This window comes from Paralichthys olivaceus, chromosome 19 (assembly GCF_024713975.1).
Source record: "Paralichthys olivaceus isolate ysfri-2021 chromosome 19, ASM2471397v2, whole genome shotgun sequence".
Taxonomy (NCBI): Eukaryota; Metazoa; Chordata; class Actinopteri; order Pleuronectiformes; family Paralichthyidae; genus Paralichthys; species Paralichthys olivaceus.
In genome coordinates this window covers 2,221,782-2,239,342 of record NC_091111.1, presented here as the reverse complement: position 1 = coordinate 2,239,342, position 17,561 = coordinate 2,221,782, and the positions used below count along the sequence as shown (strand labels likewise).

The 17,561-nt window shown below is 41.4% G+C and overlaps 1 protein-coding gene across 1 annotated transcript; it reads left to right on the top strand.

Moving 5' to 3' along the window:
* Positions 1 to 8,050: 8,050 nt before the first annotated feature.
* On the top strand, positions 8,051 to 16,632 carry ufl1 (UFM1-specific ligase 1). Its single transcript, XM_020091948.2, has 19 exons — positions 8,051 to 8,253; positions 8,382 to 8,527; positions 8,688 to 8,716; positions 8,835 to 8,932; positions 9,662 to 9,776; positions 9,912 to 10,042; positions 10,571 to 10,629; positions 10,721 to 10,867; positions 11,562 to 11,737; positions 11,846 to 12,025; positions 12,128 to 12,251; positions 12,345 to 12,467; positions 12,694 to 12,814; positions 12,905 to 13,071; positions 14,063 to 14,193; positions 14,386 to 14,466; positions 14,563 to 14,648; positions 15,069 to 15,249; positions 16,151 to 16,632. Exons 1-19 carry the CDS (start codon positions 8,177 to 8,179, stop codon positions 16,367 to 16,369), a joined length of 2,391 nt encoding a protein of 796 aa, XP_019947507.2. The 5' UTR covers positions 8,051 to 8,176; the 3' UTR covers positions 16,370 to 16,632.
* The last annotated feature ends 929 nt before the right edge of the window (positions 16,633 to 17,561 follow it).

Sequence of the window (17,561 nt, the reverse complement as noted above, 5' to 3'; positions counted from 1 at the left end):
TCAGACGAGCGGCTGTCGTGTGAAATGATCTTGTAAGGCGCATTTGTACTTTGTGTTGTGGTGTCACGGAGCGTTCTCAAACAGGATGTGTAGAGAAATTATCGGAGAGCCCGTGTGAGGATTGGCGGTCACTCGACTGCACCCTCATTACACTTGGCAGCAGCGTGCACAGCGATGACCTCTCCAGCTATAGCAGGAGTTGGACAGCAGCTGCAGTGTCCCCCTCTCTCTCAGACTGTCTCATTCCCACGTGCTGCTTCTCCTGCCAGCCGCCACCGCCACCGCCGCTGTGTCGGATTCTGCAGTCGCACCACACAGACTGAAATGCTGTTAAATTACCAAAGTATACAGTAAAATGTCTCCTCTGAAAGAATTGTGTTTGTTTGACCTCAAAACACCTTTTTATTATGCAATCAGTGAAATTAGCCCGGGGCTAAGAGCACACTAAAGCCTTTTCTTTTTTTTTTCTTTCTTTCTGACCTAAGTGGGGCTCTTAGCCGTGGGGTAGCAAACATTTTACAGGGCTGTCTTTTGAAGTGGGTATGAAAGAACCCAAATTGTAAGAGCTCAGTCTTTCGACATACTTTGAAAGGACCTCTCGAAAAACATGTTTTTATTTGTTTCTGCTGTTTTTGGATAGAAATGTTTGTGTTTTTTCTGCAACAGGCTGACTGCTGTGCCTGAATAAATAAGTTCCGCCTACGTGTCCACTACCACCAACCACTATAATCACTGTCAGAGCGCTCCCACCACCTACCTCCACCCCGAGGAACCAGAGAGAGATGAGAGCTGAGGTGTCAACACCATCGGAAGGCAGCGAAAGTCAGAGAATCCACCTGAAGCTGCCTGGTGTCAGTATCAGGCTTCATGCTAGCTCTGCTTCTCTGCGCGCTGTATTTTTAGAAAAGATGGGGCACAACCATCGAGATTGGCTGAAGTTTCATAACTTGAATAAACAACAACACATCATGAGTGCATGTGTGTTTGTGAGAAACATGAGGAGTCAAATGAAGTTGTGCAGTACTCCTTTTACACCTGGCAGTGAAATGGTGACAGTACAGGTGTAAATCTGCCCATTGAGGACAGACCGTCTAATAAGATTGACCAGCCCATCACTAGGGGTGATCAGGAACACACTCATTTATTCTTTTCCCTATTTTCTCTGCGTGCCGAATGTGATTTGTATTTGAACAGACATTGAAAATGATCTTTCGCCACATTTTTGCTGTCTATCTCTCAAATATGTCACAAAGTAAATATTGCAATAACACTTCCTGTAGACTGAATCCATTCATTCGTTAACAAGGAAATGAAATATTTTCAGGATTGAAGGATGCACAGTTTCTTACCGTAGAGTCTTGGCATTGATTTAAGTATAGGCTATTTTTTCCCGAGGAAGTTCAGTAGTCATACCACAAACCCCATGTAGCAGCTCCCTGTGTGGACAACAGATGTGGCTGAGACGCAACAGACAAGTGTTAATGCAATTTCTTTTCAAACCACATACAACATCAACATGGGCGGAAATAATAACCACGTTGTGACTCTTCCAAACCAGAGGGGTTTAGTTAACACAGGAAGTTATTATTTACATCTTCCAGTTAACACAGGAAGCATTCTTCTCTACTCAGTCCTCAACTATGGATGCTATTCGAGACACCTGAGGATGGAGTGATGGATTCTCCCCCTCCTTTGAAAACTAAACAAATAAAATATAAAAATCTATGAATTACTGTCATCTTCTATTCTTCTTTAAACCCTTTTGGAGTTTGTTATTTATTTTGGGGTTGAAACAAGAGGAGGATGTGACGTGAGCTGGAAAGAGCGATCAGATCTCAATTGGATCTCACTTTGGACACTTGAGACACATATTTAAACCAGGTGTTATTGAAAGTCAATGTTGACTAATCTCAAGTTTGGTCAGTTTTATTTGGACCGAAAACAAAGCCTACTGGCAAAAACTCATATCCGCCACAGCTTGTATCTCAACCTCCAGGTCAAATTTTGACTTGTCATAGTGCCAAAAACAAAACGATGGCCATAACTACAGCGATGGAACCAAAATTCTATTAGATCATAATTAATGTGGAAGCTAACATTGTCCAATTTTCGAAAGTAAAATGTAAAGCTTCATTAATAGATGCTGCATTCTTCAGAGGCTGCATTTGAATACAGAACGCGTATGGTGTAACCATAGCATAGGACCATAGGCTGTCCCATAAACCTTCAAATGCCAGTGGACAAGGCATCCTTCTATTCATGAGCAATACAGGATCCAATGGGTGCATCCTTCTTCGCTTACCATCCCATGATTTATTGCGAGCCAGTGACAAAGCTAACAAGCTGGCTATCTGGGTGGCTGGGCTGCAGAAAATGGAGCCATTCGAAGTGGGGAATACTGGTGTTACAGTGTACTGTGGGGTTTTGGACATTTACTGCTGAAAACAATTTCATATTGTGGACATGACACTGATATGGATAATGAGGCTGTGCTTAAACAATAAAGTTTCAGGACGTAAAAAACAAAGCAAAGACATGAAAGACAATTCAGAGGTTGATGATAATTCTTTTTGGGTTCCTTATAAGCAACATCGTTAATTTAAATAAGTTTAGTTCAGCTTTAAACATGACGTCTAGAACAAATGTTTGAGTTATTGCAGAGGGCACAACAGAAAAATCTAGTCACCAACCACGCTCTGTCTATCACATCTAATTATATATTTTTTAAGTGTGTCTGTGGAACACAAAGACTTCTGACAGGAAATCTATCTCTGTGACAACAGTGTGGCAGGATGAAAGACAAATCATTCACAATACATCTTCGTATTGAAAACATTTAAATTCAAACCTGGATCAAAACATACACCGTGTGCTTCAAATTCACAGAATCCTTGTTAGATTATCAACACACTGTCTGAAACCGCCTCCATTTACACCAGAAGGAATGTTAGAATTACTGTGGCAAACACAAGAGTCGCTTCACACACACTTCACATAGTCAGTGCCACAGGTGTGCAGTGTACACCTTTTGTTTTTCACGTGAACAAATGAGTGCAGTTTTACAAATGCCTCCGCGGACAGACATTCTGAAAGTGCACACGGTTCAACCTTTTTGTGCACAGAGCTGTGACTCACCACACTAATTTCAGAAAACTCCTGGAATGTGCTGCTTTGTTTTGAGCTTTAAGCAGCTTTGATATGTCCAAGGATGCGACGTGTTTTATGACTCCAGCTCTCTTGTTAATACAAAGCTGTGATTTCAAAATAAAGTTTGTGGTAGTAGAAATCTGTGTACTGAGCTGTTGCATGTGCACATGGATTGTATTTTAACAGTGTGTTTAAACCTTATACTGCCTTTTTCCCAGTGGCCTGATTTTCATGTAACCTGCTGAATGTGACACTTTCTGCATGCATTTAAGAAAACAAAAAGGATAAATGTGAACAAGCATCTTTCAAGCTTTGTTCAGTGACATCTTCAAAGCACATTTTCTCCCCGATCACTTTCTTAAGCTGTTTGAAGTCACAGGATGCGGCTGCGGAGACAAACGTGTTTACTAAAGGACCTCAACTTGATTACAATTCAAAGAGGCAGTCCCACAGCGCTTACTCTCTGTGGAAATATGACCTAAATTTTGTCAGGGAAGCTCCGCTTTGAAGTTTGAAATTAGTCTGGGGAACTTTTATTGTTATTTTGCGAAAAAGGCGGCTTCATCAAACTCTTTTTTTAAGTTAATTCTTAATATTAAAGCTTTTGAGGACTCAATTAGTCATTTCTGGTGTTGCCATTGAGCTACTTCTTTTAACAGATTAGTGCAGGGTCATAGAGAGCAGAATGTGACATAAAAATCTGGTTCAGGTTGTTTTTGGCTTCATTCTCAGATGCTCTGCAGCATATTTCATAAATAGAACACCTTGTGGAGCATTACGGCTCCGCAAATGACATCATTCAGGTTTCCTTGGCCATCACACAGCAGCAGAAACCATGAAGCATCTGGTTGTCACATATATAATTTGTGCAAAGAATTCATTTAGCATCTGTCTGCAAAATGCAAGAATAACAGAGGTTAAAACAAATGTGTAAGATATGATTGGGAAATGACTATGATGTTAAAATATACAGTAATTGTGTTTAGGCTGAGCCTGACCTACCTTTACCATGAATGAACTTCCTTCTACCTCTGCTCATAGTTTTGAAAGTAGTGACCGATTCTTGAGACACAATTAAAAATGTAAACTAAAAGTAAAGTCAAACTCCCACTGCAAAGGGTGAATTGCAAAATTGTGCTTGGATGCAGGAAAGACAAAAACTGTGAAATGTTGCAGTACTTACCTATTTCAATGTTTTGCTAATTATCATACTTTTATGATATTTAAGGTACTTGTAACTCTACTAGTTAATTTGACAGTACTAGTTACAAAGCACTTAATCAACCTTTATTTATTCTTAGTGTAAAAATGCAGACATAAAATGCATCATTGCTAATATACAATTTAAATTAAATATAATAATACAGCATTTGCAGGGGGCTATTTGTCTGTATGTAAGTACTGTATGTGTAATAGTGTGTTCAAACCGAACGTGATGCAAATTTCGTTTGGTTTGAGTGCATCGTTTGACATTTTGAACCCAAATGAGTTTTGCATTTTTACTTTAACTGAGGAACCTGAATATCTGCTCCAGCCCTTCTGAATTACAGTCATTTTAATTTCATTGAAATTTACCTGCTCTTTTCTATATATTTGTTCTTTGGTAATTTAAAGTTGTATTCTGGCACAAGTGCATGCTGTAGCATGAATTAATGTTCCAGAGCACAGAGTGTAATCTAGTGTGCAATGTCGGCTCTTTAATGGACCATTAGACAAATACACATAAAAACAGGAAAACATTAAAGTGCAATAAAACCCAATGAAAAACACCTTATCTTTTATGTCTACATGACTGATCCCTCAGCAAAGTTCCATTTGAAATTTAATTTGAAATTGAAAAACAAATTGCCTTAGAGAAACATTTGAGAATACAATCATCCAGTCTACTTACCTAAAATATTTCCGCATGAGACATGATGAAGCTAAAAGCTTATTCCCATACATGACCTCTAGTATGTATTAATGCTTAACTATGGCAGATATATAAATCTGAGTTTTCCTCAACTTTAATGTATTTATATATATATATATATATATATGTCGCTATACAAATAAAATTGAATTGAATATCCCCCTATAGATTTAGCCTGACAGCACTGATTCAAACCTGAGAGAGTTTACTGGCAAACTCACACATCCACTCAGCCACAACACATAATGTCATATAACCAGAACAAGCTATGGCTACTTCTATGATGTGCATAAGATCAGCTTCATTTAGGAAATGCAGCTGTCCAACTGGATCCAACACCCTCAAACCAGTTCAGGAAATTCCATTAGAAAACTTTTACAGAGGTTATTTCTACATTTTTGCTCTTTTTCAATGATCTTATATCCGCCAGACTCTGATTCTTTATTCTTACAGGGAAACTGTATCACACCCACACACTCCACACTACATATACTTTAATCTCATGCTTTTCCTTTACCTTGAGTGGTCCTTTAAATCCGAGCTTGAAGGCAGATATTATGTTCAGAGAAAATCATACAATACATCCAGAAGTTTGAAGAAATCATTTTACAACTTTACTCCTGATTCTAAAACTTGGCTTCAGGCTACTGATTAGATTCTTCTCACCTTTATGGAACATGTGCATTTCATCCCAGTGGCAGAGCTATAGCTTCACTATATATATGTATATATATATATATGGAAGCTGGTTAATATGGAGGGGTTATTTCAAGAAGTTCCTCATCACAGCAGGCTATTAGAGTGTACATGGCTCTGAGACATAGTTCAACATTGCCAGACACAGAGGGACAGTTCTCTCATTGAGATTGTGCTTTTTAAAAAATGAACCTGCAATTAATTACATATAGGCCTGCAGTGAATATGCACATGACATATAATTACAGAGTTTCACTCCTACCAGGTCTTTGCTGGCATGATGAAGTGTTTCATACAGCACAGAACCATCTGTTAACCGACCTGCAAGGAGTTCAGTAGCTTGTAGTGTACTGCTCTCTAGAGTTTACTGCTTTCCACTGCAACTTGAGTTTGTTCCATTACTTTTCACATCAGGTTTCACTGAGCTGCAGCGGCAGGATGGAACATTTGAGACAGGGATTTCCATATGATTTCATCAGCCACAAGATGAAAAAACTTAAGAAGCAAATTAAAATTATTCTTTATTCTTCTGTATTTATTTTGGTTTTCAGCTCTGATGAATAGCATGAATACAGACACGGTAGGTAAAATTAAAGGGTCAGTACACTCAAAATAAAAAAAGAGAGTATACTTTTGGAGATAGGTGACACGATAAAGCTAAACGTAGATACGTATAAAATTGTCTGGTTAGATTTATACTGTCTTCACTTTTTCTTCAGTCAGATAGTCTTTGATCAGGATCATATGTTTGTCATTCATCACATATTCAAACCTTTTATTAATGCTCTTATTCTTCGGATAAATGTAGCAAAAGACATCATACGCTGTTGTTAAAAAGATGTTGGGGGTAGGTGACAACCACTACACACTCTTTTTCTCCATCACCCTCCAATAGAGACTGTATCCATAGAGCTACCTGTTGCCAAGAGGAACACTACAGGCCAGGTTATGCTTACAGCTAGGAGGCAACTCTGCTATAATGAGAATACAAATATTTTATTCCTATTGTGTCTCTTACTTCACTTCATAATGCACTCTGTTGTTGTGGGGACTTTTGGGTTTCTTTATAATATTGTATGGTCTCTGCTGTGTAAAGTGCCTTGAGATAATGCGTGTTGTGATTTGGTGCTGTACAAATGAAATTCCATCAAACTGAATTGACTTGCATAGAAGGTTAAAGAAAGATCCACAGTGAGGGTCCAGCTCTAGATTATGTCTGTGTCCATGCCTAATGTATTTATGTGTAGGTTAATGACAGAGATTCTATTTTATGTACACCTGCATTTCCCCCAGTTTTTGACTTTTCCTAAAATTGTGTTGCACTCCCTATTGTTAATTCAACTCAATAATTTTTTATTTGAATGGCACAAAATCAAAACCCACATTATCTCAAGGCACTTTACATGTGAAGGGTGAGACCTTAACAATTATAGAGAAACCCAACAGTTCCATCAATGAGCAAATAGTTTGGCAGCTGTGGAGAAAAAAAAACTAGGACAGAGAGGAGAGGTGGGTGGAAAAAAGTGGAGAGAAGAGAGAGAGATCGGGGGAGAGGGAGAGGAGGAAAAGACCAGCAACAGTTGTGAAGTAAAGAGGGGAGAGAACAGAGAGATCGGGGAAGAAGGATGGAGAAAGAGACCAGGAAGTAAAGAGGGGAGAGAAGAGAGAGAGATTGGGGGAGAGGGAGAGGAGAAAGAGACCGGGTACAGTTGTGTAACCATCTACTTATTATAATGAAAATAATAGGGGTGCTATTTATAACTGCAATGACGTTATTAATAATGGCAGCACCAGATGATAATAATAACTATAATAATAATAACATATCTTTTTTAGCCCTGAGAGGCAATTTTTTTGTACAAAGGTCAATGACTGCAGGGACAAAAAAGTTCTGCTTGTCCTGCATCTGATAAAGCAACGTGAATTTAGTGAAGTAAAGAGGGGAGGAGAGAGAAGAGATAATAATAAAAGTATTTGTAATAATATAATTATTATTATCATCATTATTGTTGTTCAGTGGTGGATCTAGTCTGTATGTTGATAGTGAGGTGATCTATTGGGACCACACGGTGCAATGAGCTCTTTAATATACGGTGGGGCTTGATTATTAAGAGATTTAGTATATCGATCCAATATATCTGTATTTATGGATTATTCAAATCTCTAATGTGCCTGTACTGATACGGATCCAGTGAAAGGCCTCGTGGGTTCAGTCCAGTTTCTCAGCAGGCACAGACCACGGTGCAGGAAGCGAGCGGAGGAAATGTGTCCCTCGCGACTCCCCGTACTACGTCACAGTGTGTTGACGTGTGGCTAAACAGAGAGAGGCGTCTTCTTAGCTAGCTAGCACGCTGTGAGAGTGAAGCGTCCGGGAGCAGCTCTGACAGCTGACTCGCTGTACCGACACTTTGAGTTGGGACAATGGCGGCCGACTGGGAAGAAATACGCCGGCTCGCCGCGGACTTCCAGAGGGCTCAGTTCGCCGACACGGTGCAAAGGTAACTGCTAGCAGCGAAGCTAAACGGTGTCTGATTTAAACGCTGTGGTTAGCAAGAACTAGAGAGGGAGAACAACATGTCTGTGAGTGGCAGGGTGACGCCGTCACTTACTGTGAAACTGTCCACAGGCTGTCTGAGAGGAACTGCATTGAGATCATCACCAAACTGGTTCTGGACAAGAAGCTGGATGTGGTGCACACGCTCGATGGGAAAGAGTATATCACCCCAGCGCAGATCAGCAGGGAGATCCGAGATGAGCTGTACGTGCACGGAGGTCAGTGTCACAGCCGAACGCAAAGTAGACTCATGGTCCACAAATGTTCCTGTTCACATCACCATGTAAACCATACATGAGTGGTCTCGGGCTGTGGGGTCAACCACTGTTATATTCAGGAGGAGATGTGATGGATCAATCCTGTCATTTCCTTCCACAGGGCGAGTCAACATCGTCGACCTCCAGCAGGTTCGTATGAACAAGTGTGTCTGTGTCCTGCACCATATGTAATGGAAGCTCAGAGCCAGAGCATTATCTTACTCAAACATTCTGGATATGTTGTCACGACCGTCTTCCTTTCGTTCAGATTCTCAACGTGGACTGGGTCCATGTGGAAAACAGAGCGAGTGACATCGTGAAGAGTGATAAAGACGTCCAGCTCGTACTGGGACAACTCATTGATAAGTGAGTGTGACAGTTATTGCACATTACCATGAAACAGGATCCATTCTGCCCTCATATATTCTGTATGGTAAATGGACTGTATTTATTTAGAGCTGTTCTACTCTTCACAACCACTCAGAGATCTTTACACTATAAACCACATTCATCAGTATCCTACCCAAGGACTCTTTGGCATGCTTCTGTCTGTGTTGTGAGCCAAACCTGAACAAAACATTCTAAAATAATAGTTAATCAAATAATGAACCCACATCAGACACTTGGTTCATGGGTTTTTATTGTTCTGATTCAGTTGAAGTACACAGATCAAAAGACTCTAAATTATGACTGTAGTTGTGAGATGTTGTCAGGTGACAGAGTGAGGCACGACACAAGACCCAGGATAGCAGACAGTGCAGGTGTTTTGAGTATTTTGGTCCAGCCGTTTTCAGACATGAACTCTGAAGAATGTCCGCAGAATTGGATCTGCTGTGGAGATCATGTGTTTTGACATCATATTTCACTATGGGGCTGGCTGGAGAAACTCTGAGCCTCTGATTCGGAGATTTACTTCCTCACATCCAGGCCCTCTGGAAAATGTCATGACATGATCTGGAGTTCAGTGCATGTTTGAGAGAAATTCTCAAGTGGGTGAAAACAAAAGCAGGATCTGAAAAGACTCAAACTTTATTAGAGAACAAACCGGGTGAATCTGAACTGATGTGTGGTTTGATCGTCTTGTGTTGTCCGCAGCACGTACCTGAACCGTTTAGCTGAGGAGGTGAATGACAAACTGCAGGAGGCTGGTCTGATCAGTATTGCAGAACTTTGCAAAAGTTATGACCTCCCCGGAGATTTCTTATCTGAGGTGAACAAATCTCATGATACATTTGCTAATAAACTGTGTTATCTTTGTATTCAGACAATTGATTCCTCATTGTTTTTGACCGTAGCTTCTTTATACACACACATTACATTGCTGACTTCACGGTTTCTATCTCAGGAGTTGTCGAAGCGTCTTGGGAAGCTTATCCAAGGGGAAATGGACCAGTACAACAGGGGAGTCATATTCACTCCAGCTTTTGTTGCTCGACACAAAGCCAGAATACGAGGGCTCTTCAGCGCCATCACAAGGTAAACAGTGTTGAGATATTTCATACCAGAACCACTCCTGTAAACAACTTGTGGCAGATGCAAGTAATAGTAGACAACTTGCTGTGGATGTTTAACAGACGGCTCACACCAGCATGTACAAGTACTCTGCCTTTCTTCACAAAGGAAGAGAATTATGGTACCAAGGGTTGGGGGATGTGACTTCAAATCAATACCACGATTATTTCAAACTTAGACCTCAATTAATGAACGATTATTCTATAACATTCCCCAATGGGGCTCATCACTCGGCACATTACTCAGCGACTCTGCTCTTTTTTAATCTCTCACACGTAGAGCTGATCTTTATAAAAACCTGTGGAACTCATATATTTGTTGTGGTAAACAGCTTTAGTTCTCTGAAAATATCTTCCTTATCCCGGAAAATCAACGGTGATACCCAGCGCTAGCAAAGTATTAACTAACAAAACTATTCATGCATGAGACCCATTGACCTTCTTATATGTGTTGTTTTGAATGTGATATTCAATGTTTTACTTCCGTCTGTAGGCCGACACCTGTGAGCAGCATGATCGGAGCGTTTGGATTTCAGGAACATCTTCTGTACTGTAAGGAGAGACTCCTCTTGATGTTTTACAGTTGTTTATTTGACTGTGTTCCACAGTGAATTTCAATCACTTGGATTTTTGTTGTTATCAGCTGTCCTCGAGGAGTTGGTGAATACTGGACGCCTGAAAGGAAGCATGGTTGGAGGGCGACAGGACAAAGCCGTGTACATCCCTGATATCTACGCCAAAACGCAGAATGCCTGGGTGGACTCCTTCCTCCAGCAGAACGGATATTTAGGTATGTTTTTGTATTAATCACAGAGACAAACAATATCAACTAACATTATTATTTTAACAACTGTTATGAACCAACATTAGAATAGTGACACATCTGACATCTGCAGGACAGATAGAAACTTCTGCCACACTCTGAAAACATAACATGAGCAGCAACATGGGACAACACTACCCCTTCATGGCCATGCGCAAAACATAGGGTAGGGCTAAGTGGTGAATTGGGACAGGCCCTTAGTCCCCCTGAGTCTTTTGAGTTAAACCCTGAATGTGCAATTCATTTCAATGCACTAAATTCAGATATTTTATTGCAAGCTTGCTTTTATAGTCTTTAATGGAAAACTGGAGAAACATAAATTAAAATGTTGACATGTGGATGTTTCTTTATGAGCAGAGTTGAAGCTTGGATGTAATTTTTAATGAATGTAATATATTTGAATGTGTTAGTCAAAGACATAAAACAATATAATTACAAAAAAGATGTGACACAGTGTGAGTCATGCATCTGATTCCAGAACGTAGGCATGATATCTAAACTCACACCCAGGGGCGGTGTTATGTCAGCTTTCTTTGGTTCGGTGTAATCTTAACTGTTTAAAGGAGGCTCATGGCGTGACTCCTGGTAACCCATGACCCCCTCGTATCATTCTGGGTCTGCAGTAGGGTTGTGTGTAACTGATGAAGTTCTCTTCCTACAGAGTTCGATGCATTGATTAGACTGGGGATCCCCGACCCCCCCAGCTACATCAAAAAACGCTTCAAGTCCAACAAGCTGCTGTTCCTCAGGGCCGCCTGTGTGGGTCAGACTCTGGTCGACCAGGTGGAGGCCTCTGTGGAGGAAGCTGTCAGCTCTGCCACCTGGACTGACATACAGGTGCTCACACATGGCTTAAGTTAACTGCTTTTACATTCATTGTTATTTTTTTGTTTAAAAAAAATAAAGATGACTTAATTTTCTCTCATCTGACTCTGGCTGCTGTAGCCGATTCTGCCTAGCTGCCTGTCGATGGAGGACGTTGGGATCCTGATCAACCAGGCTATGAGGAATACAGATATCCAGTCTTCTGCCAGAGTACTGGGAGGCACGGTGGTCGTCAGTGAGAAATTCATCAGCAACTGCCTGTCGTTATTTGACGAGGCCATGCAGCAGAAAGCTCAGAAGGTCCACTGTCACACATCTTCACAGAAAACATATGATCATACATAGGGGATTTTTACAGCTGTAAAAGAACAGTGTTTGTGTTTTGTGTGATGTGATTTTTAGGAAGTCAAGAACAACCCTGTGTTTCTGATAACTGAGGATGATTTGAAGCAGTCGTCTATGACCGAGAACTCAGCACCGTCTAAAAAGGAAAAGAGAGAAGCTGAACGCAGGAAGAAGGCGACAGGTTTGTTAAAATAGCCCCCATCTCACCATGACACGCAGCATTCTCTTTAATTATCTATGATTAAATGACACCTCTTAACTCTCTGTCTCTCAGAGGGCAGCGGCAGTGTGAAATCGGGCGGAGGAGGCAATGCCAGAGAAATCCGTATTCGTAAAACCAAGAAGAAAGGCCGAAGAGATGAGGACAGTGATGAGGAAAACGTAACTTCACAGCAAAGTATGCTGAGGGCCACAAAGCTATTTTATCTTCACCGGGATGTAATGTCACTGTATGCACATTAAGCCTTTTCAGTTAGGCATTTCACTGTAACAAGAGCGTGATGGCTGGTTGGCTTGAAATCTCTCCCATGGGTTGTTAAGCATTTTTTTTTTGCAAAATGGAAGACAAAGTTTAATGTAGTTTTCCTGTGAGACTAATTAGCTTGTGTATTACCTTTGCCAAGATCGCAGCAGGCAGACTGAGGCCCCCTTTATGGTCCCGGAGGAGATTGTGGCTGTTTTAGAACAGAGAGTGAGCGACTGCCCTGAAGAAATCCTCTCTGAGCTGGCGGAGGATCTAGTGAGGTAACGCACAGGTTTCTGTCTGAAGTGGGAACTTCTCCAAAGATCAGGGAGAACAGCAATATCATTCTCTGACTGTTCATGTCTCCACAGGCCTCTCACTAAAGCCTATCAGGAGGTGATGCGAACAGTGTTCATGTCCTCCACCAGCTCCCCATCAGGGGCCAACAAGAAGAAGAGCATGAAGGATCTGCAGGAGGAGATCACCAACCTGTACAACAACATCCGGCTCTTTGAAAAGGGCAGCAAGTTCTTCTCCGGTAAATGCTCCTGCCACAAATGAAAAAAGTCAATGATCAGGTTATGTTAAGATTAGAAATATGCATCACACAATTAATTATGCTTGTCAAAACTAACACAAAACAAAGGTAGAGTTGAAGTAATTAATTCAGTAATAAACTGCTCCTCTCGGTGTCAAACGAGCTCTTTACATCTTCACACTGAGCCAAATTTTATTCATTTGAAAAAAAAAAAAAAAAGGGTGTTGGTGGTCTGTGTAAATATTGTGATGGTGGCTACAGATTTCAGTATACATGAATCACTGAGAAAAGTAGAAATACTTTGGAATTATATGAAACTGTAGCGGGTCAGAGGAGTAGGCAGTCCTTCAATGTTTCCCAGGACACAGTTGCATTCATTCAGCTTAAAGAATGTGGTCACAGGCGTCCTGGACCATCTCAGAATGTGGGTTCATTCCCACCTGTGCCTAAAGCTGTACACTTGGACAGATCACTCTACAGCCACACTACTACGTTTTTATTTGGAGACCCCATCAACTCTGCTACGGATACGTCTGGTGTCCACACTACTCTGGAGTTTTAGAGCCACTAAAACAAAGAAGTTTGCTGCTGACCCGTTTCGGTTGTCCAAGGCTGTGTTTTATTCCGGACAGGCAGAAACAGACATGTCTGGAACCAATGAGGTAGACTCACAGTCTCTTGCTGATTGGGTCTTTTTGGTCACAATGTAGCTTTCGCTGCTTCGTCAGGCTTTTATCACATGATCCCCTTCTGGAAGAAAACAAGCCTCAGCTGCGAGAGTAGAACGCAACATTAATAATCCATCACAGGCCTTGCTGACCCTGTTGTCTTTGCTAACAGCTGTTGTACAGTTAAACTCTGTATTTTACAATGATACTAGTTGCATGTGTAGGAGACGAGCCATTATTCGAGCAATCTGCAACAATTCACACATTATATAGGAGCCTAAATTTATTCTATAATGAATGTAACATATATTTCGTTCTTGCAGATGAGACACAGGTCAACATCGCAAAGCACGTCCTGAAGACTGTGTGCACAGACGTCACCAACATCCTGGTGAACTTCCTGGCTTCTGACATGATGATGTCTGTGGAGAACCCAAGCTCCATCGCCAGCGAGGTCAGGAAACACTTTTGCTGATGTCATCTGTGTTTGACTTGAAGAAGCCTCAGGGAGCGATGATCAGTCAGAGAGCCTGGCATCAGATTTAAATCAAGTTAGAGTTTTAACACCATGTGTCATTGTGTGAAATGCACTGTGGGAGTTGTTAACGTCGACTGGATGTTGATCGTCTCTGACATGTCGCCTCAGGTCAGAGTGAAGATTCTGGGCAAACTGTCAGAGGAGAGTAAAGGACCTCTCATGAAGCTGCACAACTGTCTGAATGGCAAAGTGAGTCCAGCATGTTTCCTGTCAGGTGCATGATCAGATGCTGCTTCTCTGTGATGGATAAAGTATAAAAACAGTCTTCACCTTGTTTTTTTTCAGACGATTGAAGACTTTTTGACCAACATAGAGACCTGTGCTGAAGTGTGTGGATTCATGCTGAAGAAGGGAGACAAGAAAAAGGAGAGGTGTGATTTTATTTTCTTCAAGGGGCCTTCTATGTTTTTTCTTATTATCTGAAATACATACATGTTGGTATGAAATCAGATCCTTGTATTAAATGTAGCAAATATTTAAATTTTATGAGGTAAACATATGTAAAAGTACCGGTACGTGCATGTGGTCACAAATTGGTGCATTATGCTTAACGTCACAAACAAAGGCACTCTCACCTAACTCTCTTGCCAAATTAGCACATTCACCCAGGTGTCATGTTTCCCTCAATACTGATCGGAGCAGGAGCCTATAATAACCTGCGTCTACTGCAGAGTCATTTGACATGGGAGTGAATTTTAATTGTATCTATTACCATAACAGACAGAAGCCAGATGTGAGTGGGTGTTTGTAGATTTTGTGACTTGTTAACGCATGTGTTTGTGTGTTTGCAGACAGGCCCTGTTCCTGCACCGTCAGGCCCTCACCGAGCAGCTCAAGGAGACGGAGGACCCGGCTCTGGTTCTCCATCTGACCAGTGTGCTGCTGTTTCAGGCCAGCACCCACTGCATGCTGCACGCTCCGGGACGCTGCGTGCCTCAGATCATCGGCGTCCTCACAGGCCGAATACCTACAGTATGTCTGACACTCACTGTGACCAAAAACCCAACCAGTACTGTCAAAATTAACATTATAATTTAGAAATAGTCATTAATGATAGCTATATTATTGTTATTTTTGTTGTTATACTGTTGTATCATTATCATGTTGACAGACTCCACCTCAGTCTAAATCCCAACTCTTTTTTGTGATCAAACTCACTCTGAATCAACAGCTGCCAAAGAAACATTACGTTGCCAATACGTTTCAAAGCCCATCAGTTAGGCCACTGTGTGAATAACATGATATATCTAACCTATATTTCCTTCTATACTTAATTCTAGACATAAACCATGGAACTTAAATGTGCTGAAGCTCAGAACCTGAAGAGCAGATGTGTAAATAGCCAAGACTATGTCCAATAACTTACAGCCTTTATTCTCTACATCCTCAAGGTCAGCTGAAGTTTGACCAGTCTGAACGAGCTGGATAAGATCGCTGTCTCAAGCCCATTTCTATTCTTATGTTATTTTATTTGCAGAGCATTGTCCCCAGCACGAACCTGTATGCAAATAGCAGGTCCCTCCACTGTAGACATGGAAACACGGTCTGTGGAGACACAAAGGGGAAAACCATAATAGGAAAATGTAACAGACAAAATCCATTTGGGGCTGTTTATTTTTGATCCATAAACAGGTGTAGGAAACCTGAAATAGTACATCTTTATCTCAGTCATAATGGTGTTTGTGCTTCAGTGTGCTCTAAATGCGTCAGCAAATGTTGGCAACGCGTCACTTCATCTTTGGATTGTTTACATCCACTTTTCAGACTCAGCAGATGTCTGTAATCTCCATCTGCCGCAGTGTCGGTGTAATAGAGCGTCTGTTCGTCGAGGTAAACTGCTGAAATGTTATCTTGCGTCCATGTGTTGCTGCAGGAGCAGCAGCAGCTGCTGTCGGCCTACCAGAGCCTGGTGGTGAAGCAGCTGGTGAGCCAGAGTCAGGGCAGGAAACAGGAGGAGGCCGAGGGCAAGGCCGACAAGGTGGAGGAGCAGGACGAGGAGGCCCGGAGCGTCCGCGCGCAGCTTATGACCCTGACGCCTCAGGTGAAGGAGCTGGTGCTGTCCCAGAGGAAAACATCCGTCAATGAGGACTGAACATTTCAAAGAGAAGAAGAGTGAATGTTGGACCTGATCCACAACGAATATTTTTATGGTCCTAAATGTTCAGATTAATACTTTCAGGACTCCTAAGTCAGTTGTTAAAACTGTATTTTTGTGATTTATCCATGTGGACATAATTCTAAATAATTGAATGAAATTCCTTTCTGGGATGTCTCACTGTAACAATTAATTAACGTGAAAATCCTCAATGAGGTTTTGATTTTCATGCATTCATTAAAAGCTCAGCTCTTCCCCGACGTGTGCCCTTCAATTGTTTCATGGTCAAATGTAATTGTCAACAATACTGACTCATGTTTCTACACAGACCTCTAACATTTAACTGGACATTTAATTCTTAAGCCTTGGAAAGAGCAGTGAACCAAGCAATGTGCTTGTTCTTAAGCTTTCTGTAACAGATCACTCAAATCACAATATACATCATCTCAAAGCATTAAATGTAAAAAGGTTGAGATCTTACAACTAAACAGGTACCACAAGTGGGGGGGGGGGGGGGGGGGGGGGGTAGCTCATCTGATTCAACTCTAACCTTAAACTTTATCAGAGAAGTTGAACCTCAGATGAAGTGAGGGTGTCTGCCTCCTGAACCCAAACTGAAGGCTCTAGCTCCTCTACTCTTCCAGACTCTAGGAACCATAGGTGAGCACATCTCCCGAAACCAAACCGTGTGATTTGAGGCATGAGAAGTAACACACTCTGTTAATGTGCAGACTTAATTGAGATTCAGCTGTCCAACTCAACTTCTAATACATTTTCAAGTGCCTGTACTCGAATGGAAGTCGATACTTAGTCCTAATAAAGGTGTTTGTCTGTGTTTGTTTTCTAAAGATTGTCCCAAAGAAAGCCATCATTTCTATGTTTCATGGAAACCCAACACGTAATGTGGAATACACCACAATATGGCGTGAGAGGAATAATGGTGGAATCATGGAGTCACAGGAGGACTGAGGAGCAGGACATTGAAAAATACATAACGTTTCTCTCTTGTGGCAAAATGTGGAACTGCATATACCTGTAACTAAAGGTTTGAGTACCTATGTGCGAGTTCTCCTTTCTAACACTAGGGGGCGACAGCAGCCCACTGAGGAATGTGTATTCAGTTTAAGAGGACCAGAAAGATGCTGTGTGTCTATATACCACGATAGTAGGTGGCCAGTCAGAGACTTAG

Excerpts from the sequence above, each read along its gene's own strand:
- ufl1 (XM_020091948.2), top strand. The coding sequence starts at position 8,177 with ATGGCGGCCGACTGGGAAGAAATACGCCGGCTCGCCGCGGACTTCCAG. Across the intron at positions 8,528-8,687 it reads TGAGCTGTACGTGCACGGAG|GGCGAGTCAACATCGTCGAC; the intron begins GTCAGTGTCACA and ends TTCCTTCCACAG. Across the intron at positions 13,072-14,062 it reads GGGCAGCAAGTTCTTCTCCG|ATGAGACACAGGTCAACATC; the intron begins GTAAATGCTCCT and ends TCGTTCTTGCAG.